Source organism: Liolophura sinensis, chromosome 3 (genome assembly GCF_032854445.1).
Source record: "Liolophura sinensis isolate JHLJ2023 chromosome 3, CUHK_Ljap_v2, whole genome shotgun sequence".
Taxonomy (NCBI): domain Eukaryota; kingdom Metazoa; phylum Mollusca; class Polyplacophora; order Chitonida; family Chitonidae; genus Liolophura; species Liolophura sinensis.
In genome coordinates this window covers 22,130,115-22,154,738 of record NC_088297.1, presented here as the reverse complement: position 1 = coordinate 22,154,738, position 24,624 = coordinate 22,130,115, and the positions used below count along the sequence as shown (strand labels likewise).

General features: G+C 40.6%; 1 protein-coding gene across 1 annotated transcript; it reads right to left on the bottom strand.

Annotated features, from left to right (window-relative positions):
• Positions 1 to 839: 839 nt before the first annotated feature.
• LOC135463748 (uncharacterized) lies at positions 840 to 24,256 on the bottom strand. The gene is made up of 4 exons (XM_064741171.1): positions 23,130 to 24,256; positions 5,566 to 5,671; positions 4,864 to 5,013; positions 840 to 4,126 (listed from the first exon to the last, which is right to left on the bottom strand). The coding sequence occupies exons 1-4, from the start codon at positions 23,236 to 23,238 to the stop codon at positions 3,982 to 3,984; spliced, it is 510 nt and encodes a 169-aa protein (XP_064597241.1). The 5' UTR covers positions 23,239 to 24,256; the 3' UTR covers positions 840 to 3,981.
• Between the last annotated feature and the right edge of the window lie 368 nt (positions 24,257 to 24,624).

Here is a 24,624-nt window from a genome sequence, read left to right as displayed (position 1 = left end):
AAAAAACCCCGACCTATTGCCCTCTTTTGTTATGAAGGGCTTGTAATATCAAACAAACAATATTTTAATTTTGGCCTTACGACAAAACTTTTACCTTCCTACATCTACGCCGAGTAACATCAGAGGCGATGTCATACGCAGCTTTAGAATATCTAGGTCATCTGCTCACTTTAACGATGATTGACCTAAACCTCATGATCCCTTGGGGGTGGGGTGAAGGGGGGGGGGTGGTGATTTTCGTTTTCGTATGCCGTTTTCTCCACGTGTTCTTCTTTCATGGGGTAGAATAGACACCTTTGTATTCCTTGTATTGTCGCTGAGCCTTATTTCGTACCCCGTCATATGCTTCAAAGACTGCGCATTCTGGGAAAATGAGTATGTACGAAACAATTCTCAGCGGTATAGGGTTAAACCCTTAATCAAACAGTGTAAACACGAACGAATTTTGCAATGAAGTTGTACGTAAGTGAGACACGCCGAGTTTCCATCCAGTCTGTATTTCTTTACTTTATAACAACTGCTACTGTATTTGCTTGTACATTCCATAGATGTTCTGTAGGATTACGATTACTTGATTATGTTACAGGTGGAAACAAAATCAAGATGTTCTGTGTGGTTACGATTATTTGATTATGTTACAGGTGGAAGCAAAATCAAGATGTTCTGTTTGGTTACGATTATTTGATTATGTTACAGGTGGAAACAAAATCAAGATGTTCTGTATGATTATGATTACTTGATTATGTTACAGGTGGAAACAAAATCAAGATGTTCTGTATGGTTACGATTATTTGATTGTGTTACAGGTGAAAACAAAAACAAGATTTCGATATGTGAGCAAACCTCCATTTATTAATTAAAAACACAGTTATAATCGTTCTCTTCTGACGTAATCACCTTGAGCAAAAGTACATCGGAATATTTCTTGTTTATATAAATAGTAAGACGAACAAGACGTAGATTGCATATGTCATCCACATTGTTATTTTGCGTCACGTGATAATTTCACGGGATCAGATCTAGAAACAGATACCAAGTATAAATAAATGAACAACTTCGCCCCTGCGACCTACGTTACACGGACACAAACTTAATCAACTTCACTACATATAAAATATATTCAATCTTTAATTAATTAAAAATTAAATCACATTTCGGCAAGAATAAATCAGAGAATGTCCTTGTTACTGAACGCTACAAAAACGCAAATGCTCAAAAGTCTCGAGCACAATAGTACCCAGCCAACGAAGTTCAATGCAAAGAGAATCTCAGTAACCGAAGTTGTGAACATGGGACAGACTGTCAGGCCAAGATAACTACATGTATTAACAATAATCCGACATAGGCTACCTTTGATAAACTACGTGAAAACAACATTGTCTCGTCCAAACGAACAGTGAGCAGTGTCACGCAATATGGCGTTTTTATGATAGAGAAAGCAGGCCAAGACTGAACACGTATTAAAACACATACTAGGGAAATTAACAGTCTATTAAGGCATTGGCAGGGTGCACGCAGGGTACTCAGAGGAAAGACAGTTATTGCATTTCAGTGTTCATTTAAACATGACCTTTGTATTACGAACTATTTTTAGTAACATTTCCGTTCACCAACAAACATGCCAGGTAATAGTCAGGCAATATATCATTATATGTTAACCTCAAAATCAGGGTGAATACATGAAATAAAGTGTTTAAGGTAGGTGGCTGGTAATGAAAAAGGAAATTATGTCACAGTACAAACACTGATTTCAACATATATCAACAAATATTCATAATTTGAAACAACTTTGCCATGCCATTTTCACCCACGTAATGAGTACCATATAACTCATGTAAACTGACAAAATACTTAAAACACGTCCATTATCACCTCGTTTTAGAATTTAAAATTATACTGAGGTGATAAAATAATGTGTATAACAACCAACCATGGCATAAGAATTGTCAATGACTTATTCAAAAGTGGAGATGACACACATTTGTAACAGACATTTCCCCCACCACTGTGGCCCTCAGCGGACACGACCGACATAATCTCTCACCTCGATCGATGGCAGGACTCGATCATATCAAAGGACACTAATGAGATGTGAATATATTAATAAATTTCATGACAAAACGTAAATGTTAAACAAATCTTGAGCATATTCCAGTACATCACCAGGCAGTTTTGCGATAACATCATAATGACTTTCGCTTCGCTCACAAGCATTTTCACATGAATTCCTCCAATTTCACCATTCATTAACCTAATATCATTCAAGAAAACAAGTCATTCGGTTTATGAATTTAAATGATATCCCGATAAGTCACTGTTGCTCTTGGGAATTTGTATAGAATACGCCAATATACACTGAACTCTTGCAATAGATTATCCTCCGTTTCCAAATTTGCCCAAATCTACTCGAATCAACCTGGCCGTGGCTTGCATCGGTTAATGGCAACTCGCACTATGTTGGTGTTATCAGTCAATTCTGTCCAATCAATGTACTGATTTTCGAAGTGCTAAGAAAATATCAAAAGTTCGTCTGCCTCTTATCGCCAGTGAACAGCTATACAATTGATTTGGTGCCTGGCATCCTTTTCATTTTATGTGACAACAGGAAGCTAAGAGGGAGCTGAACTTGTATCCAGGCAGTCGAATCAAATTCAAAACATGATCCGATTAAAAGTGAACATTTATTCCGTTGAGCAAAAAGCCAGCAATATAGATATTTGTCTTGTTTAGGTAGGAAGTTACCTTAACTACACGTGGCATCTTTGTGTCCAGAAAAATATGTTGTTGCCGTCATCAATCATGCAGTGGTTTAAACTGCAAATGCTAAATCAACAAGACCTTATATCAGAAACATCAGGGACACCAAGCTTAATGAAATAAAGCGGCTAATTTCCGATTCTGAAGCTAAACGCGCCTTTCCTATTTGAAGGATCAAAGACAAGGCCCGATAGATGTTCCCACTCCTGTCATTTGGTGTTGAGTCTAAATCTTCCTTATTCTCCAACATTTATCAACAAACGCGACTTTGTGAGGCGTGCCTAAGTTGAGATTCTGTCCTCAAAAATTAACAGCCTACTAACACAGTGGTCAAAAACAAAAAGCCGAAGCAAAGATCAAGTCTATTTCAAGTGATCTTTCCCTAACTGGCCATATAAAGGATTTGCTACTGGATTTTCCAAATTTGCTGACACAGAACTAAAAGAAATATTCAAATCATATGTCGTGAGTGTACCATATTGTCAGAACACGAATACGCAAAAGAAGTTTGATTTGTATCACAGAATTGCTTGGAAAGTTGTTGGATAGTTGTCTTTGTTGAGACAAGGTAACAGTTTCACAAGGTCACTCCTCCATCGGCACGTGACTAATTAATATTTAGATATTAAAGTGACCGGAATTTGTAGATTGGCATCTCACCCAGGTTGACAATGCCTGTAGACCGCCTGTTGTGTCCCAGTTATGAGCTTGTCCTATATCCAAATCGATCCTTCCAGGAGAGGTTAGTGTTCCGTTAATGAAGCTTCGTCTGTGGTCCTGTCAGGCTGTTAACATGTCCTCGGTAAAACTAATAGCTCTGCAAGAAAAACCCATCGACTTTTAAGAATCCAGAGCTGCAAAGAGCGCCTTAGGGCTGACGACTCGAGTACGTCGTTCCACACCTATACAGGAGCAGTGCCCATCTTTCAGAACTCTTTTCTGGAATGCAGTGTCGCCTAGAGCCTTGAGTGCCCGCGCTGTGTGAAGAACGCAGTCGCTGGCTGTCAAACGCATCTGCGATCCTTTACATTTATGGACATTTTTCCGTTCTCCCATTTACAATGTTAATCTACGAAAAACCTATGAACCAATCCGAAATGACTTGTTTTGGACCACTGTTCGCCGCTGGTTATAGGAAACTTCAGACGCTTTGTCTGCCCGATGAACTGACTAGACTGTATGATAGATAGCATTTAAACGCGAGACAGACGAGAATGTACGAGACTACTTCTCATCCGGTTTTGTGGTACAGTGAATTGTTATCATCCAGCCTCGACCTGATTTAAAGTCTTTCCAATAAAAGTCTCGGTCTTCTTCTATCACTATCGCTCTCTTTTGTTCCGTCGTGGCGCAGGTCGCTTCAGACACCTGCAAAAACAAGAGGTATTATCAGTTATGTGTTATTTGAAAGGTATGTTCGTTTGTTCAGTGCTTCACAACCTAGTCGCAAATTCTTCAACTTGATTTCAAACACCTGATTAAAAAAAGTCGCCGCATCAATCGTCTTCATTTGTTCGGGCAGTTTGGCTACCCACTCTTTGCAGTCAGTAATAACGTCTTTGCTAGCAATCTGATATAAAACTGAAGGAAATGGAACTGAAGCCGTAGGAGTAACTCTAACTTAAATCACCAAAAGAACAGCGGTCAGGTTTATGAGGGGGTACATATGGTGTGTCATCAGGCTCCTGACTCGAAACCGCAGTTGACCGCAGAGTCCTAGGATACGAGCAGGCAGTCACATTGACCAAATTCCTAACAGTCGCAGCAGGTCAGTGCTCTAATCGTCTAAACCAGTGAGAGTACTAGTTGGATCTGAGTGCACAACCTTTCTATTCAAGAGGCCAAAGCATGCAGCGTTCCAGAGCAACATTTTGGAAACAGCAAATGAGAAAACGTCAACGTGAACTTAGGCAATTCTCAAACAGAGATTAGCGTTTCAGGTGACGTCCAGGGACCTCGGAATTTGGGGTGGGGGGGGGGGGGGCTTCAGACCTTTAGAAATGGTTCCGTTTCCTATGCCATTTCATTTTGTAGTCACATTCACACCTTTAGGTTGATGAAGATAAACTGAAAATGGTTTCTTAGAATAGCAAATGTGAATACTCCGAAGCTGCCCAAAACGTCTTTGTGATTTGATTTGCCCACAGCAATCCCCTGCATATAGCACCCAGGTTTTCTCTGCCCCCGGTGTCTGTACAAAAACCGCTGACAGAGACACGAGGGTGATAGCCGTATGCTACTCTCAAACCATCAACCCTGTAACAAGACACACTGGTTTAGTATTAGACACAAAAGCCTGCTGTTCAGGGTGATAATAGATACTTTACTTTTTAAGGAAGAACATTTCACTAATACGACGGCAGCCAGCATTATAGTGACGACAGGCCCCCAAATGCGTCAATGCGTCTTACCTAGCTGAACCAGCAGTTGTATGTGTTCACGCGATTACTTGAGAAGAAACGCCGGATATAAGGTATATGTTAAGACATTGAATTATTGATTTTCAGGTTGTCTTAATATGCAGGGCATGGTTTATTAATGCAATTACGAATTGCTTATTGGAGATACTGTCGCTGGGGGTCATGTGGGGAATCACCATTAGCCTATTGTTCTCCTTAAGCTGACATGGCATAGCTGAGCGTGGACGGTGACAGATGGCGAATTTTGGTGGGTTTGCATCCAATTTCAATCCGCGGCATAAGAGACATATGATTCAACCAGCCACTATATATCATCCAAAACCGTGACAGAAAAAGAAAATGAATATTTTTATAAAAAAAAGAAATGAGCGATATGGAAGAAACTGACCTCATATCTGCGCAGGTCCACGTGGGCCCAGGGTATTCTCCAGGAATGTGAGCATCGCATGTTATATTCCGCCCCATCACTTTGTTAAACACCGGGAAAGAGGTATCTGAAGTAAACAGAGAGAAAACATGAAAAGAAACATTCCTCGACTGACACACGTTCTAGTTAGTCAAAAAGGTACTATACATGAATGATATTATTCTAAAAATAAGAGCAACAGTGGCAACATTAAAGTTCACTTTATTATCACACAAAGTCTGCACTATCGTGTAAAGCGACACCAAACTGATGACATTTTCCACTAAATATACCACACCATGTTTATGTGTGTTTATCTTTAATAGTAGGCCTTCGTATACAGCCAATTTCATGTATGCCTGATAATCGACACACAAAAGAGTTTAGACAGTGTCCTTGAGGGACCAGACGAAGACAACACGACTCTGCTAATATAACGATAACGGAAAGAACGAGATGGCTGTAACTGGCAACATCAGCTCTCCTTAAACTCAGCGCAGGTCAAGCACAAACCGAGGTGTCACACAACTCTGGAGTGGCATATCGTATGACAACTTAGAGAGAAGACATAGCGGAAATTATGCATTATATAGCAAAAATTGCTGTTTTTCTTTTTCTGCTATTACTTCTGTTTTATTTACTGTTAATATTCTGTATTTCGAAGTCTTTATGGATTTTGCCAGCGGATATTATGTTCAGTGGTTACCTCATCTAATCATAAAATGGATATTTCCTATCCTATGAAAAGCCGCATACATCCAGAACGAATGCACTACTTTAAATAACATGTGGTATTCCTTTTAGCTGTCTTGGCATACTGATCTATAAATCAACAAAAACGTAAACAGATGTTTGTAAACGCGTATTAAATGTGACCGTCTAGTCACGTCTAACAAATTGCAATCAACATCACTATTTTTTTTACCTAATTCTACTTAAGCCACGGTGCTAGGGCGTGTAAGTTGCTACTATCCATGCATTTACATGAACTGTATAAAGCCTTAAATGATGAAAACTGACAAGAGGCCATATTTCACCGGTTACATGTGACCGATCGCCAGCTATCAGACTTTTGTCGCTGCTCTAGTTTGACTCTCTATGCTGTACGTCTTTAAGTATATTATTTAGAACTAATGACTAAATTTAAATCGTGTCTTGCTTTTATTACACCAAGTATTCGAACCCAGTACAAAACTTGCGATTACCCTTTCTTTCCACTAGGAATGGTCATCGACTGTAAGGTGACGAGAGGAAGAAATCTTGTTTAACTCGTCCAAATAGACAAAAACCATGAGGCATGCTGTTGACGTGGTGACTTCAATATTTACGACGTAATCGGTAAATAACTATGCTCCATCGGCCTCCTATTGGCTGAAGACAAACTAAAATGTGAATACACCCCACTTGTTTTACGTCATGTGCACGACATTTTGCCCCCCCCCCCCCCCCCCCCTCAAAATATACGTATTTGCGGACTGATGAAATGTTGTGGGAAAAAAAGAGGCGAACTCGCCCGATTCTTATCAATCCAATAAAAAAGCCTCTAAAACAGCATTTGACCAAAGATAACCATCCATGGCGGTAATATCACACATCGTGATCATTACTTGACGCAGAAATGGTAGAGTGCTGCGCAGTTCGCCATCCCACAGATTATTAACTCCCATGTGATATAAACATAATCAAAAATACGTGTAGAAAAAAACAAACACCTACACGAAACAAAGTCTATTAATTTTGTAAATGAGCATGGTCATTGCATGCAGAGCGGAGAGTGGTAATATTGGTTCTAGATGTTAAAAAAGACAGGAAAATAAGTCCATGGCGTTTTCTATTTTTGACAAAAACGCATTAATCATGCTAAAAGTAAACCTCGACTTCACAAGCTGCTCTGTAGACAAGATGTAAGGCTTTTTACAAGTCCCCACGGGATTTAACCTTGACTATATAGAACAAAAAAAGAACTAACCTCGGCGAAAACACGTGTTTATAATGAACAGTGCTGGGAAAAGTAAACATCCGTATAGCTTGTTACAGGATGGCAGCTACTGATTAATTTCGCTAAATAAAGTCTAAGCAACAAACTCGATTTACACAAGCAGTATTACAAGCATGTACAAAACCAGCAGTTTTTAACTCTTGCACCCGCCTTGCAAAACGCAATGCTGTGCTCAAAACATTTGATAATATACATGTATATTACAGGGAAAAGCTTACGCAATACTGATACGGGAGGTCCTGAGGGTTACTGTATTGTGCTTTCTAACAATGTTGTAGACCTAATTCTCCAAATCCAATGAATACCCGTTAGATGAATCAGGCGGTAAATTATTTCCCAGCACTTAATTGGCCATTGGAATCCGGATAACACACAACTGGAAATGAAGCATATGTCCCCAGGCCAAAAGCACTCATAAGTAAGAGAAAACTGGAATGTACGCAACCATCGTGTCCCATGTGACCGAAAGATCCTAAACCTTGTAACATAGCCACGGGGAAGTTTCAGATCAAACAGTGGTTTCTCATATTTCGTAATTAATTCGCACAAAACAAAGGTTTGCGAGTGATGTGGAATGGAACCAGTCTTGGTATATATACATACAGTTAAGGGACATACAACTCTGACTTTACAGTGGGTGAGGCGGGAAGGGGGGGGGGGAGGCGTCCGCTTGTCCGTTTTTTCAAATTAACTTTAGACTCTGCGGGCGATACATGCCTAATCACAAGAACCCGGATTCATTTCTCTCCCCCTAGGCCAATAAATAGAGATGTCCCTGAAGACAGGGGAAAATGGATGAAACAAGGTTGAATTTCTTCTGCTGGCGTAATTATATCGCCGTTATAAAAGTTGGCCATATATTAGAAAAATAACAACAGCAGGAGGCCATTATGGTGGTGGTGGTAGTGGTGGTGGTGGTGGGGGGGGGGGGGGGGGGGCGGGGGATCCACGACCACGAGGCTCAAGTATCACTGAGATTTCTGTCCACATTTAGTCAGGTCTTAACTGATTGTCTCACGATTGTACAGTTGAACATCATAAACCGTCATCATAAATCTGTATCATTAAGATTGATTAGTAAGTAATCATAAAGTATGGTATGGTATGTTCATCGAGATGCACGTAAAATGTAAATTGTTTTTCATTCTGCATGAGTGAAGCCCAAACGTATTATATTTTATGCATAACATAATATCAGTCACATTACTTTTCTTACTATCTCTTAATACATAAGACAAACTATTTCAAACAATCTGTTTTCTATATTTCCAAAGTTATCAACTGAATACGGCTAAATCTCAACGTCAAAGATTGATGTGGCGAAGTGATTAGGCGGTTTAATTATTGTCAATAACGATTCAGCGGGATCTGAAAGAAATGGCATCCATGGCCGGAATTAATCAAGCACCGAACAAAATTGGGATCAATTTTATTTTATCCTATTCACCTGGGTATATTAATGAAGCCGAATAAAAGAAAAATACGGCAAATATCCACTGCAGACATGGTTTCGACTCTTCTATCTATAAGGGAATAACTTCATTGTTTCTTGGAAGCTAAGGAGAATAAGGATTAATTTTTATCCATGATTACAAAATATTACATTTCTCAAGGATTGCAAAAATACCCACAAATTCGTATTTACTAGCACATCGTTATAGTTTTTTTAAAATAAAACAAATTAATTTGTTTCGACACTTCCTACATCAAACCCATATCATCAATGCACTTATACTTCTCCTGCTCTACACGTATGTTTTAGAGCTGTATTGTTAGTTATTTCGAGAGAAATCGTCATTAAGATTTCAAGGGGGATTCCCTATTTGATCGAGACTGGAACTGGACGGCGGCTTGTGTGCCCCAGTGTTTAAACGACGGTTACCTTAAGCACTCAATCAGCGGCCGTCCCTGACTCAGTTTTAGCCGCCAAGAGCCTTGTTATTCTGTGCGACTCTAGTTTCCTGTCCCAGATCTAGGCTGGTGTTAGGTTGCATGTCCCATTATTTGTTGCATTAGATGGCGTTTAATACCCGTTTGACTCTTCCATATATGGCCGAGCTATGAGTCTTGAGAAGCTATACCACTGCTGTATTCCAGGCTTGTATCTCGTCCGCAGACAGGAAAGAGAATGCTAACAGCAACACCTACACGGCATTACTAGAACTTCATTTTTTCTTCCGTTTAGGGCGACGTGATCGCATTGACCCATGTAGTGTCTTGTAAAGATCTGCTGGCCGACCGCCGGGACCCTGGCTCGCTGGCAAATCGCTCACTAATTAGGTGACATGTACTAATCCTGTTCCCAGGCACCCCTCGGCTTCCTATGGCTACAACTCTGACCGGCGTTGTTTAGGAGGAATATTTCTTTGCAGTGCATTAAACCCAAATCACAAAAGTAAATAAATAAACAGACGTCAAAACCGTATCCCTATTTACATCCTCAAAAGTGAAGCTCCCATGCCTGTAAGCCTTAAACACGATGCTTAAACTTCCTTTCTGGTCATGCGTGGGAAGCTGTGGTACCAACATGCAGATGGTCGTGGGTTTCCACCCGGCTCTGCCCCAATTCCTCCCACCATAATGGTGGCCGCTGCCTTATAGGTGAAATATTTTTGAGCACGGCATAATACACTAATGAAACAAAAAAATAAATAAAATTCAAACACACTGTTTATGTTTGCATTTTTCTCAAAATATACAGAATTTTGGTTCGTAAACGTAAAAATGTTTTTTGCGTATAAAAGTACATCGTGTTGGTGGCGGTTTTTTTATTTTTTCTCTGGTTATGTCGCCTACAGGAAGTTACCAGAACGCTTCAGTCAACACATGACACTTATTTAGATAACGAGCCTGAAATACAAGCCAAGCCAAAAGACAGATTATAAGGTTATGGGGCACAACGTTTCCGTTAGCAAGGTTTTTACCTCTTGCAGTTCCGGTAACAATGCGGCGCAGATCGAATATTGCCGAAGGCGCTTCCGCCCAATTCCGGGAGTACCCAGTGTCTTTATACTCAGCTTCAGTTCGACAGAAATTGAAAAGAAATGCTTCCGCTTGGCTTCAGTTTGATTTCCTTTTACGGTCCGAGGAATTGGGAATGGTGGAGAGGGAGTGGAGGAGGTGTAAGCGTCCATCCAGTGTCAATCCGTTTTCAGAGCGAATTGAAACTGGCTCAATTTTGCAATCAGGGAACTTGTTCCGGTCAAAGTGTTAAATACTGGTCTACGCTTATACAGGAATTCACATAAACATAATTCTTGGTTTTGCAATCAGGAAATTTGTTCGGGTCAAAGTGTTAAATACTGGTCTACGTTTACACAGGAATTCACATAAACATAATTCTTGGTTTTGCAATCAGGGAACTTGTTCCGGTCAAAGTGTTAAATACTGGTCAAGGCTTATACAGGAATTCACATAAACATAATTCTTGGTTTTGCAATCAGGGAACTTGTTCGGGTCAACGAGTTGAATACTGGTCTACGTTTATACAGGAATTTACACATACATAATGCCTGGTTTCAGCGGCGACGACACGTTGTCAAAACAGCTACTGTGAACGTGTATAGATGTAGATTTTCCACACAATCCGAACCCTCTGGTACTGGTTTAGTGAAACTGGGGCCCATGGAGACAAGTGTCCATGCATCATCTATGATGCAATTAACCAAAGTACATAACATTTTCCTCATTATTATGCTGATTTTTACAGGATTTTTTTAACTTCTCTTTTACATTTTACAACTATGCTGTTGTTAAACAGCTTTTCGGAACTTTGTTGAATTGATTAGGTTTCAACAATTTTCATACTGCTCTGTTCAATGAATAGCACCGAGCCATGCGCCACTAGACTTCAAATTCATTCTGCTCAATGACACAACGACCTCATCGATTGGGCCATTTAAAATGTCCTTACAATATGTTAAGATGAAACCTGGGACAGTACAGTGTAGAGACTGTTATATTCGTCGATTAAAGAGTGTTCATATCGAAATTTAATATTATGACGATTTAATAGATTTCACCCTGAATTTTGAAATGTGCATTTTGGCAACATTTCAAATCTGAACTGACTGAAAAGATAGAAACATAGGTCGCCCAATGATATGTGTGATGTAATTGCAACCAAACTTGAAACAAGATCGGATTAAACACAAACAGGTTGCAGTGATAGGGTTGGAAGATTTTTCTAAATAAAAGTCACAAATCCTCCATAGACTAGTGACAGCTCGGCATGAGTGAGACAATCAACCCATAAATCCGTCCACATTCCATCTTACAAGACCCTTTGTTCCCGTTGTATGACGCACAGCTGCCCAAAGAAACAGTTTACGACTTCTGTGATCTGATTTATAGTGCTTTCGCCTCAAAGGAACGACAAGACAGCCCCTCAAATGCAGTTACTTTGACATTTTTTATTGTACCACCCGAAGGTCTAACAAGCTCTTCGAAATTTACGATCGAAAATGCAACTTTTTTTCTTTAGAGCCTTTAAAAGAAGTTGGAACGAGATGACCCAGACAAGCGACTGTGCTTTAGAGGTGCAGTAGGTTACACTGACACTTACAAAAGAGCTAATACAGTTCATGCATGTTTTTAAAACTACCGCATAAAGCGTTGACTCAATTCATTTATAGATTTATCTTATACGCCTTAGCAGCAAACAAAAACATCTAAGAAAACAAAGCCAATTCCCACCTCTTTTCCTACCAAGTACCAGAGTTAGTGACCTTTCAAAACGCCCCGAGATGTTTTCCGCAAAACATATATCAATGAATAAACTGAGATGGAAGAAATCCAATGTCAAAGAAGTAAGGAACGGCGGCGGTGAACTGCTGCGCCTTGACATAGAAGCGATTCGTTTAAATTGACTTGGTTCCATCTGCAGAGAAGTCATTATAACACATGTGAATGTCAAAAGCAAAGACTGGCCAGGAGACAAGCAGAACGCAGAGGGCGTATCTGACGGCAGAGATGCGCACTCTGCTCATAGCATTTGAATGTATTTGATCGCAGTAAGTTCTTTAACGCCATACTCTAGAACTTTTCAAAGAAGGTGGTCGTCGGTTTTATATGGGTGAAGAAAACCGTAGTGCCGGGGACAAACAGATGGCCTTTTGCAAGTTATTCACGAACATTCTTAGGCGCCGCTCGTGTGTACGCACACCTTATTTCGTCGACGAAAATCAAATTTGGATTTCGGAAACTATCCAATGAGTGTCGTCGACCAGTTAGTGTCACCATGGCAACAAAAACAATGATAGTAGGGTAGTAAACAAATTCTCGTGTTAAAGGCCGGGATTGAACCTGTACCTCGAGTGCCTTGACGATTGGAAGACAATGGTCATAACTACACTGGCACGACCCGCTCCTCTCTGCTTATATAGCTGAAAATGCCATCCCAGCTGCATGCGTCAACGAAGAGATCGATCGATGCTTCATATCGATGTGACTTCAGAGAAAGAGCTTTGGCCTCGTATATGGAGAAAGGCTGTGGTTTGTTGTCCAGCTTTAATCAAACCCACCAATAGGCAAAAGTATAACCTGAACTGTTGATAAATGCCCTGCCAGGCTTTATGTCTGGTCGATGTAGGACTTTAACGACTATGCTGTGAGATTAAGCATCGCATCACGTGCAAGGTTAATCATTAAAAACGTATATATAGCTGGTCATTAAGCTTCATTACGAACACCTGGGCTTTATAAAATACACCTAACGGCACAAATGTACTGGTAGAACACCCTGTTTTTTTTATTGGCGACAACACATGCAGGGTTACATTAATGTATATGGACATTTATATAAACATCAGATCGATACGTTTTCCGTTGGAAATCCTCGCACTGCTTTCCTTGGAAGTCTTTTTAAACTAACGCTTTGGAACACAAAATAGCTTTCAACTGCAGTGGACCATGGTTGAGTGTTTCAGTTCGTTTCAGTTTGTATTGCTTTAAAATTGGTAATACTGGTGCTGTCTGACTTCGTGATATTGTTACGCCTGCTTTTCGTACTGACGGGCTTAAAACCATTGGCACTGCTTGGATTCAAATCCTTTGTACTGCCTGGCTTGGCGGCCTTTGTACTGCCTGGCTTGGTGGCCTTGGTACTGCCTGGCTTGGCGGCCTTGGTACTGCCTGGCTTGGCGGCCTTGAAACTGCCTGGCTCGGCGGCCTTGGTACTGCCTGGCTTGGCGGCCTTGGTACTGCCTGGCTCGGCGGCCTTGGTACTGCCTGGCTTGGTGGCCTTGGTACTGCCTGGCTTGAAGTCCTCGCATGCTGACCATGCTTCTTCTTCAAACCAGAAATTGTTTAAAGCAATCTTCCAAAACATTTGCGCTTAAGTACAGCCTATACATACCCTCCCATTACTACTTTCCCACACCCAAAGTCGATAGTGTGGTATTGTCATACATAGTTAGAGATGTTGGAAGTTTAATTGAAGTTTAATATTAGATCTACAATCATGACGTTTTTTCTGTCTCAACGTTTCATCTTAAAAGGGCTTAAACCTTCACCGGGCGTTGTCTCAGAAGGGTGCCATACCATGGAACCCACTCTTAAGCTGCTATAGTTCTGGTGATTTCTAACCTGACAATTACATGTTAACCTCCAACATTTTGAAGTCCCTCCTGACTTGTTGAAAGCAAGTACGACAAATACTGTGTGTCTCAAAATAACTTCTAAAAGTAATGGAAACATAGTTTTGATAAGACCGAAGTATAAGGTTTAAAGATACTCTAAACCCTCCTTTCTCAAGCTACAATCAACCTTCAACGCCTCCCCCTCCCCCCCCCCCCCACAAAAAATCATGATTTAATTGATACTTTCCCCCAAAAAAATGTCCCGAGAGACAACGGAACAATTCCATTACTGACAGGACGAGATGAAGTCCATTAACACTAATACTGGCAGTCAGGAACAGAGTAGGGGAGGCAAACAACAGGTTTACAGTTGATCGCAGAGTTAAACATGTGTACGCTATAACGTATTGCAACAACAACAGTTCCCAAGGTCTGAAACGAGTTGAAAGCAACAGAAAATTGCATGTTCCAACAATCTACGGATACTTTAAACACTCTGGGTGACCTTCGTTGAGCGTTAATGCATTTCGATATTACGACTGCTTATCAGTTGTATCTTAAAAGTGTTGAATTTGAATTGACACATGGCAATGGCGTTGCTCCATCTCACGGTTTCGTTGCTTACGTAAAAAGCAATGCAGTAAAATACCATATCATACATTTCATTTTCGGATGTCCAATCCATTGGTTAGAATAATGAAAGAGATGTACGCCACAAAGGTGTGGTTACATTTACATTTTTCTCTTAGCAAGTCCCCCATTTCGCTCTAGAAATCAATGGTTGTGCATTATTAAGATAAGTACTAATTCTATAGGTAGCTATACAGCCATACACATAAGTGTACCATTCGGAAACAGACTGCCTCGTACACACACGCATCTAATTCGGCTTACGGTAATTGAATTTTTTTCGGACCGGAAAAGCTGAAGGCTTATCAGAAACATCCGACACCAGTGTGTGTGGACGATTAATTCGCAGCTTGCCTGGATAAGCCAGTGCAAATGTATTCTGCACAGTATTAGTGACGCAGGACGAACCCATGGGATGATATTATATAAACAGAGGTTCAACGGGCAACGGGCGTAAACATTTTGAACAAAGGGAAATATATTAACATTAACGGACACCATTATGGACACCTCTTATTGTATTTGTTTCAGCTGAATTCGTAACCTTGTCACTTATCCTTGCAATATTCCTACCTTGTCCCTGCTAATAACACCATGTATATAAGTCAGTTCACTGTTGTGAAAACTGTGCCTACGTTTGTGCTGTAAACATTTCTCCGTTATAACTTTTGTGGGGCAAACATTTCTCTGCTATACTTTTGTGCGGTAAACATTTCTCTGTAATGACTTTCGTGCGGTAAACATTTCTCTGTTATAACTTTTGTGCGGTAAACATTTCTCTGTTACTTTTGTGCGGTAAACGTTTTTTCTGTTATAACTTTTGTGAGGTAAACATATCTCTGCTATAACTTTTGTGCGGTAAACGTTTTTCTGTTATAACGTTTGTGCGGTAAACTTTTTTCTGTTATAACGTTTGTGCGGTAAACATTTATGTGTTATAACTTTTGTGCGGTAAACATTTCTCTGTTATAACTTTTGTGCGGTAAACATTTCTCTGTTCAAACTGTTGTATCTGTAAAAACTATGTGGTCATTAGTTTTCTGCATAAGTTTTGAGTTATTATTTCTACTCATACATTTGGCTATCACTAGTATTTCTTCTATGTAAACATTCCGGTGTTGTGAATCAAATGCATCTGATTGTTGTTATAGTTTTTTGTGTAAACATTACATTGTTATTACTCTCTGCACGCGCTTAACGGGTATTGTTTCTTACCATATCATGCTATTATTCTCAATTCTATCGCAAAATCCAGGAGTATTTTCTAACTTTCTATCATAAATTTCAGGTCGTGTACAAAACATTTTGTTCATCATATTATATTCATTCACATGAGCGTGAACAATGACCTTCTTTTAAACTGACCTTTTCCACAATTCAAGTGATTTGTTGTTACAGGCGTACTAATCCGCACAGCGTATCAGTAATTTTAGACTCGGCTTGAAGTACTTGGGTTTGAGTGGCGGTTGCAAGAGTCAGTCAGACAACATACAGGCGCATCTTTGTATTTTAGGGGATAGATTAGTAACCAGCTCTGGTGCCTTATATGACCTTATATGAGCGTAACTAGCATTCATTTTTCTGTGAATATCCATGCTTGCTACAGGTAGGAATACTGTTATTATTTGTTTATTTAATTCATCGGTGTTTTACGCCGTACTCAAGAGTATTTCACCTACAACATTATGGTAAACGGAATCTGGGAAGAGCTGGGGTAAACCCATAGCCATCCGCAGGTTTATTTCACTTAGACTATGGTGGCCAGCATCATGGCGGGAGGAATCCGGGAAGAGCCCAAGAGAAACCCCTGGCCATCCGCAGGTTTATTTCACTTATACTATGGTGGCCAGAATTATGGCGGGAGGAAACCGGGAAGAGCCCGGCAGAAACACATGGCCATCCGCACGTTTGTTTCATTTATACGGCGGCGGACAGCTTTGTGGGCGGAGGAAACCGGGCACAAATACTCATAAATGATATATTGGAACACTCGTACCGTACTAATACTTTAGTGTTGATGTTATTTCAATAGCTAGTTTGTTTAAATTGTTTTAAATTCAAACTCAATAATGATTTACTTACATGATGGCAGTAATGTTGATGACAACAGTACTAAAACAAATATCGTTGTGGAATGTACAATGAGAAATAAATAAATTGAAAATCCCGTAAAAGCAAATGTTTATTTATTAAAGTTTCGATATGCACTTCACGGTTTCGCTTTCTATAAAATCAGATGCTTAGCATATAACGCGTCCTGTCAAACAATAAACCCATGACCTATGCTAGCCAAACCAGCAATTAGGCAAATGAGATCATTTGATCGATTACCTTGGTTGGATTCGTGATCTTTGTGAACTTTGGTGGTGAGAAATGCGCCATTAACTCTATGCAGCCAACATCTGAAGCTGGCCATATCAACCTTAACGCCGATGGAGGACGGAAATCTCATCATTCCTGATGGATATCTGGCACTGGGACATACAGGGAGACAGGAAAATCGGTTCCTAACGTAGTAAACGGTTATTATGTCTAAGATTAAGACTGGATAGGAACACATTCTGTAATATAATCTTTACAACTTAAGCAATACATTTGTCTTACACTTTTTTGTGCAATAATGTGATCGGGCACACACACGTAATCTGATAAACGAGGTGGTTAACAAGCAATGTGCCATATCTGGTATCAGTCTGTTCACTGATTCATTCATTCAACAAATAAATAACAAAAAATGTACAAGGCAAATATTTTCCTCGAATATTTGTCTTATCGAGTGAATCTTTTCCAGTCATAAGTCGCGAAATATTTCCTTTTGTGGCGGAAGGGCGCTATTTTGATTAAAACGCAATAAGACAACTTGATTTTACGAGAACAAACGAAAAGCACAATCTCGATAAAAAAAACGGTATAAAGGTCAATGGTTACCTTCACACAGGAATAATTAGTCGTCTTCGGTTTCCATAAACATCATTCTATACCGTCATCACTCAACACTGACCTGACACAGAGGACACCGAATACCGGCGTCACTGAGAGTATAAGGGACAGAGCCCTTCCATGTCGGGTAACCAGCTTTCTGTGTGGTATGTGGCGTAAGTCCTTGGCCCAAATACAACACGTTTGTCATACAACCAAAACATTACGCAACTATGTGAAACCACTCTGGGGAAAAACAGAAAGACGTAGCTCGTAAAAAAAGAACTTGATAAGCCTTGGTAATATAATACAAGACTTAACGTATAAAGAATAAAAGCAAAGCAGCAAATGGTCACACGTGAAACCTGTGAAATTAGGCTTCCTATCGGTTCACCTCAGTTAGCATACATACCCACTAGCACCGTGGCTTAAACCGAAATAGGTTTTAAAACATGCGGAGACATGAATTTATTAAACGTCACTGGTTTATAATTTCTAAAAATGCTGTGCTGACATCGCATTTCAGATACAATGACAGGAAAAACAAACCCAAAAGGGATCAAGTCTCTGAATTCAACGAAAACAATTAGGCCTATCATTGTGTCTGTAGAGCCATAGATAACTGGGGATAATGAGTTTTACGCCTAGTCCTCCGCAATGCAATCATTGTGTCTGTAGAGACATAGACAGCTGGAGATAATGAGTTTTACGCCTAGTCCACCGTATTGCAATCACAAAGATCTAATATCTCTACTACGCAATATGACGTTCAATTTCACGTCTGACATTTTTCATACATAGTTTTTCCAACACGTGTTGAATGATTAATGTGTAAAGCAATGGATCTGTTTGCAAAATCTGACACTGGAATCTTCAGAAAGGCAAATATTTTGGAGAACTGTGTACAGGTTCACTCTTCATCGGAATTGATAGCCGCTCCAACGTCGACTTTCCAGACTGCATGACATTTATACCTACAAAACGTCATACGCATACGGCGTTATAGTTACATCGCAGGTGATGACTCCGTGGCACGTGTCACATAGCTTCTGGTCCGAGGGCAACAGGTTATCCAGCGTCCAAGTGTCTGGCTAAAGCATGGAAAGTGTAGGCCAAAGAAATGTCAGTGGTAAGTGCCATGCTTCAGATCTTGATAGCGATACCGATCAAAATATCCGCATGGGGGCGCTTTTGTAGAGGAGATTACGTAATAGCATGTAATCTTTCCCTATCAGTGTCAGTGAAATTACATAATAATCTTCATACTAGAGCGGAAGCACTCAGCAAAGGTCAACCATTTTCTTTACTGACAATTTAAATAGCATAGCATAGCATTTAGCCTTAGGCGGAAGGCCACGAGAAGAAAAGCCATCGTGAATCGCACATTGTTTAACCAGAGAACTGTCAAGACGTAAAGCTAGTGTCGCAGAAAGCCCTATTCACATGGTTGTATTTCCGCTTTGTGGCTAGCTCTCGTCCAACAATGGTTGACACTTATCGATGGCAGATTTTAAATATTGGCCCGTGTCTCATTCGCTAACATTGTACTATATCATGCTTCTCTAAGACTGAGTCTATAGTGACGTTGTTTGACAATAACCATCTCATTGATTCATTGTTTGCATAGGTTACCATGAAGTATCCCAAATGCGCTACTTTATCACATATTTCGTATAGATACATTCACACAAGGTACATCATCTGACATCGGTGTCAGGAGTCAATGGCGAGCGGCCAATGCCCACACGCATAATGTGTGTTGTAAACGCTGACCATTCTCCAGTCTTTGCATCTACAACCCACATTTTAAAAACGATTTGTGGCCGAATGTCTGAAAAACTCTTGTATAACTGTATATGCTTATATGTAAACTAAAGTCAAAGAATGTTACTTTCTTCACGTCAAGTGGTTTCTCAGTGCGTGGCCCTATACACAGTCAGACCAGCAAGGGCTTGTGCCTACAGAATAACATTTCGAGTTCGAAACCCACCCTCGCTCCTTCGCTCGCGTCTTATGGGTAGAAATAGCGCGATTTCCTTCACCAATTAATTTGCCCACGGTCAGAAATGGTTTTATACATTCCTGATGAGAAATATAAACATTGCTCACAATAATACATGATCCAACCATATCTCGTCCATCTTATCTCCGCTCCTTCCCTTCGACACTTCTACGCCAAACTGACACCAAAGGAATCAAAAATTGCCCTTGGATCCCGACGGAGTAAGATATAATCAGAACAGTCAGGTAAATCTGAGAATGATTTCGCTAATTACTTTTACATTTATCTCTGATGCATATATATATCGTTGCATCATGGCGTTATCGATTGTGTCGTCAGTGGGTCTTGTCCCAAGGCGAGGAGCTATGTGATGAGGGCTGAATATCATTGGCTGCATCATCCACACATTAGAGGACAACCCGTAACTACAAGGATCACATGGGATCAACCAGATTCTCTGTTTAAAAAACTGCCTCTGCATCTAGCCCTTGTCGCCAGAAGAACATAAAACAGGATGAAATGTCCTTGACGATGAACAGAGCAACTCGAGCAACGAGACAGCTTAATTAATGAGTTATTTTTGTCTCTGTCCATTAGCAGTATTGAATTTGTGCGTTCCCGATGGTGACGCAGGCAGGCTTACTCTAGACGTCTATGGGAGGGACTGTACGCACGCTTGTAGGAGACGCAGCTTGTCGTTATAACTTCAACTGACACAGCAGACCGATGTAAACAAGATACATGCATATCTGACCGAATATCGCCGTCAATGAACTAAGGTAATGAACAACGAACAGCATATCACTGACGTTCGTTTGATCCTAATATCGCAGTATTCAATGCGTAGCACGTTGAATGTATTCAGTTTGTGCCGTTATGGGGTGCTTGTGTTTTAAGCCTGTCCTACATTAAACAACATACCGACGCTCAACAATCTGATTTTAGTTGCGAAACAATTGACCTGATGTTACTTGGGGTCTACAGAGTTAGTATTTTAAAAAAAAGCAATAAAAATAATGACACTATCGTCTAAAAGGCATCTGCTAAATGTAATTAATATGAGTAACAATATGTTTTGCGTTTAACAACGCATATTGAAATAATCATGGGAACGTGGGTATGCTATGGCAGTTATTGAATGTTGGAGCTTAATCAGATCTCGAAGCGAAACCTCATTTACGAGAAGCCAGTTGGTCGCAGACGCAGATACGCCTTGCATTCCGCAAAAGAGTAGATAACTCTAACTGAATTTGACGCTCAGTCCCGCGCGGTTTAACCTGGAATGCGATTAGCGTACGTAGTTAAGTCTGTATGCTGATATTCACAGCTGTTTCCAATACAAGCTATATCCCATTCACTCCTCGATACCAGGCAAATAGCACATTTAACCTAATGTTAAACTCCCTGCGGTCACCGGATACACAATAACTACAAAATCGTCGAGGGCACGATGTCGCGGACCTCACAGAAGACCAATGAGGATTGTCAGCCAGCGGGAGATCTCTGCATGATCAATGTGTATTTATCTGAACTATTTCAAAGATGTGAAAGAATATTAATATGCCGTTTGGACGGCATAAACATGTTCACGTATCTATTTATCAAACTATGAATGACGCATTACAAACTTGACATCTACAAACGCCAGGGGAAACAATCCCTCCGTCTCCAAGCAAGTGATGAACTTTACCACAACTCGTACTTATGCTGCTCCAAATCGCGCAAAATTTTGAACGATAATATAAACATTTACAAACATAATACTGAGTACATGCATAAACAGGAACGAGCATTCCATTCACTGCGCACAGGACATGTCACACATAAATGGAACTACGACAGCAGTCATTTGAAAACGGTGTTGCTGTTCCTGATGAATGAAGATATAACGTGGGTCAATGTCCTCAGTGTTATTTCCTCAACCTGACTCCGTCCATTGTCAGTCAGCAGTTTTCGTAGCGATTGCCAGGTTACTGATACAAGCCCTTCCCTTCCTCGTTAATGATAACGGACATCAGCGCACGAGCCGACAGCGATTTTCGAAATAAGGTCTGTACGAAATAATCCGAACTTGCGGGGATATTATCAGATTGACCACAAGACTGAAATATTTCGTCCGTCATATCATATACTGCAAAGAATGAAGTGAAACAAAAACAGCTGTCGGCAACAGATGGCTGCACAGTATTATGCGCAGTATTTGTTTGTTAGTTTCATTGGTTTTACGCCGTAATCAAGAATATTTCACTTATACAAAGGCGGCCAGTATTATGGTAGGAGGAAACCGGACAGAGCCAGGAGGAAACCCATGGCCATCTGTTACGTACACTAGCCCAAGATATTATCAGTAACGCTGTAGTAAAACTTTAAGTATTTTATGTTTGATAATACGCAACTTTCTTTATACTACAATATTAACAAATGTTTACACGTAGCTTCCTAAAACAAAATAGAAACTCGCTACAATACACATACAGCTGAAATGCTTTAGTTTAGTATTAAACCTGGATTTTTATCATTATTCATAACTCAAAAATTCCATATAACAATGCATTATTTACAGACAGAATTACAACTCATAATTGCGTGATTTTCCTGGGTAGCAGATATCCAAGTGCTTGGGATATATACATTACAGTAATATACCTGTCTTACTGATATGATAATGGATGCATGTCGTTCGGGGGAGGTACATTATCAGAAGAGGTACATTATCAGGGGAGTTTCATTATCGGGGAGGTACACTATACAGGGGGAAAATTGATCAGGCGAGGGGCACTATGGGGGTAGGTACACTATGAGTTGAGGTACATGATCAGGAGAGGTACTTTATCAGACGAGGTACATTATCAGGCGAGGTACATTGCCAGGGGAGGTACATTATCAGGAGAGGTACATTGCCACGGAAGGTACATTATCAGGGGAGGTACATTATCAGGCGAGGTACATTGTCAGGGAAGGTACATTATCAGGGGAGGTACATTATCAGGCGAGGTACATTGTCAGGGGAGGTACATTATCAGGGTTAGGTACATATCATGGGAGGCACATTATGAGGAAAGGTACATTAAGACGCTTTGCCTCTGGTAAGTTGTGTGCACGTAAAAAGATAGCAACATAGATGTGTAGTCAACATGAATAAGATAGATAGACAAATGAACCGAGGCTATACTATATCTATTTATAAGTATATCTAAATATCAACCTATATGTACATGAACATGTATGTATGTGTGTATCCTATAAGTGGATACGTACATGAAGACCTTGCCTGGTCGACCAGATATTTGTATAATTAAAGATCAAATGCTTTTAGTTAGATCGGTGTTTTATGCTTTTCTCAAGAATATTTCACTTTTACGACGGCAATAACAGTAATAAGAGGCTATCTCGTTTACGCTGTATTAGCAGTACCCACCTTTATAAAGCTTAATTCCGGTCGTCAGCATTGGCTCCATTATTATCAGAGCGGCTAAAAACAAAGCCGTCACAAGCCCTCGTAGATGCGGTGTGAAACTGAGCGCCATAGGTAATCCCGTGTTTGAAACTCACGTGGGCTCAAAACTTCAAAACACTGGCTCACTGAATACCGCAGTTAAATGGAACAGCTACTCGTGAATGAGGCATTTTTTCTGCTCAGCACAAAAGGTAATCCGACATCCACTCGGACACTTGTTACAAAATGGAAAACAAGCCGAGGAATGGTAGCTAAACTCCGTTTCCAGCCAGCTGAGTTTACACGATGTATGTCCAAGAAGAATGATTGCTGCCTGTAGGAGCATACACAAGTAAACAATCCAAATAAACAAACTCGACGGTTACGCTAAACAGGCGGTACATAGAGATGCGCCCAGAGCTGAGTGGAAACACTCCGTTGTTCGTGCTGTGTCATTAAGGTTAGGTCGTCAACGGTGAAGCTCGGCAACTGTGGAGATCGGTTCATTGTACCCCAGGCGAACAGAGCGCCTTGTACGACAGAAATCCTTCGCAAACACACAGTCACATCTGCTACGCACGGCTTGGTACGTTTCACGCTTGATGTGTTCAAAGGAAATTCGTAATCCGAGTCGACCTGTAAACCCCCAGACAGAGCGTACATTCCATTTAGAATTGCGAAATTAACTCGCTGGATATCGAGTTACTAAGGACCATCGTAGCCCACGTATTAACTGTGTTTTCCCATCACACACGTGTGTCTGCTGGCTCGGGCGTCTTGGGCCTGACTAACTGCCTGGGTGTTCATGTATAGGCAGTCAAAGCCTGTTGTTCCCTCTCACTGCTTGTGCAAGCTACCGCGCTATGCCGAGGCCCTTAAAGTTGACTTGTTATGTGTAGAGCGCTATAGCCAGCGATTCAGTGAAGCAGATCGGGTCAATATCTCGGCGGTTAGACTCTGGCTAGCCTTCAGCCGAGGACAATCTTTGCCCGCTCCACGCACAATAACAACCTTCCCTCACCGTAAACATCTACCAAGGTCAAACCGACTCACCTCACTGATCTCTAAAGGGCTATATCTCTAAAGCGTGCGTGAATTCGGCCGAAAACTTTTTCATCATTCAGAACATACGCACGCATACATATGTAACTGTGTGTTTATATGTACACGTATGAAAATAAGGTTCAGAACGGAGTTACACGTATGTGTTTTGCTCAGTGCATGCCGGAAACTGACACGTTTATGCATTAATAAACGAATTCGCAACACTCATCGAAGCAAACGGTATTTTTAGACCATGCTGCGGTATATCTCTACACGTAGCTGTGGAAGCGATTCGTGCTTATCTGAAATGTAACGTATGTATTGCCTCCTTGTAAAAGGGGAGAATTTATTATGTGGGCTATCTCTATACAGTTGATATTTTCAAACGACGAGGATGTTTGGCTGCTGTACGATGATGCTAATCTATATGCAT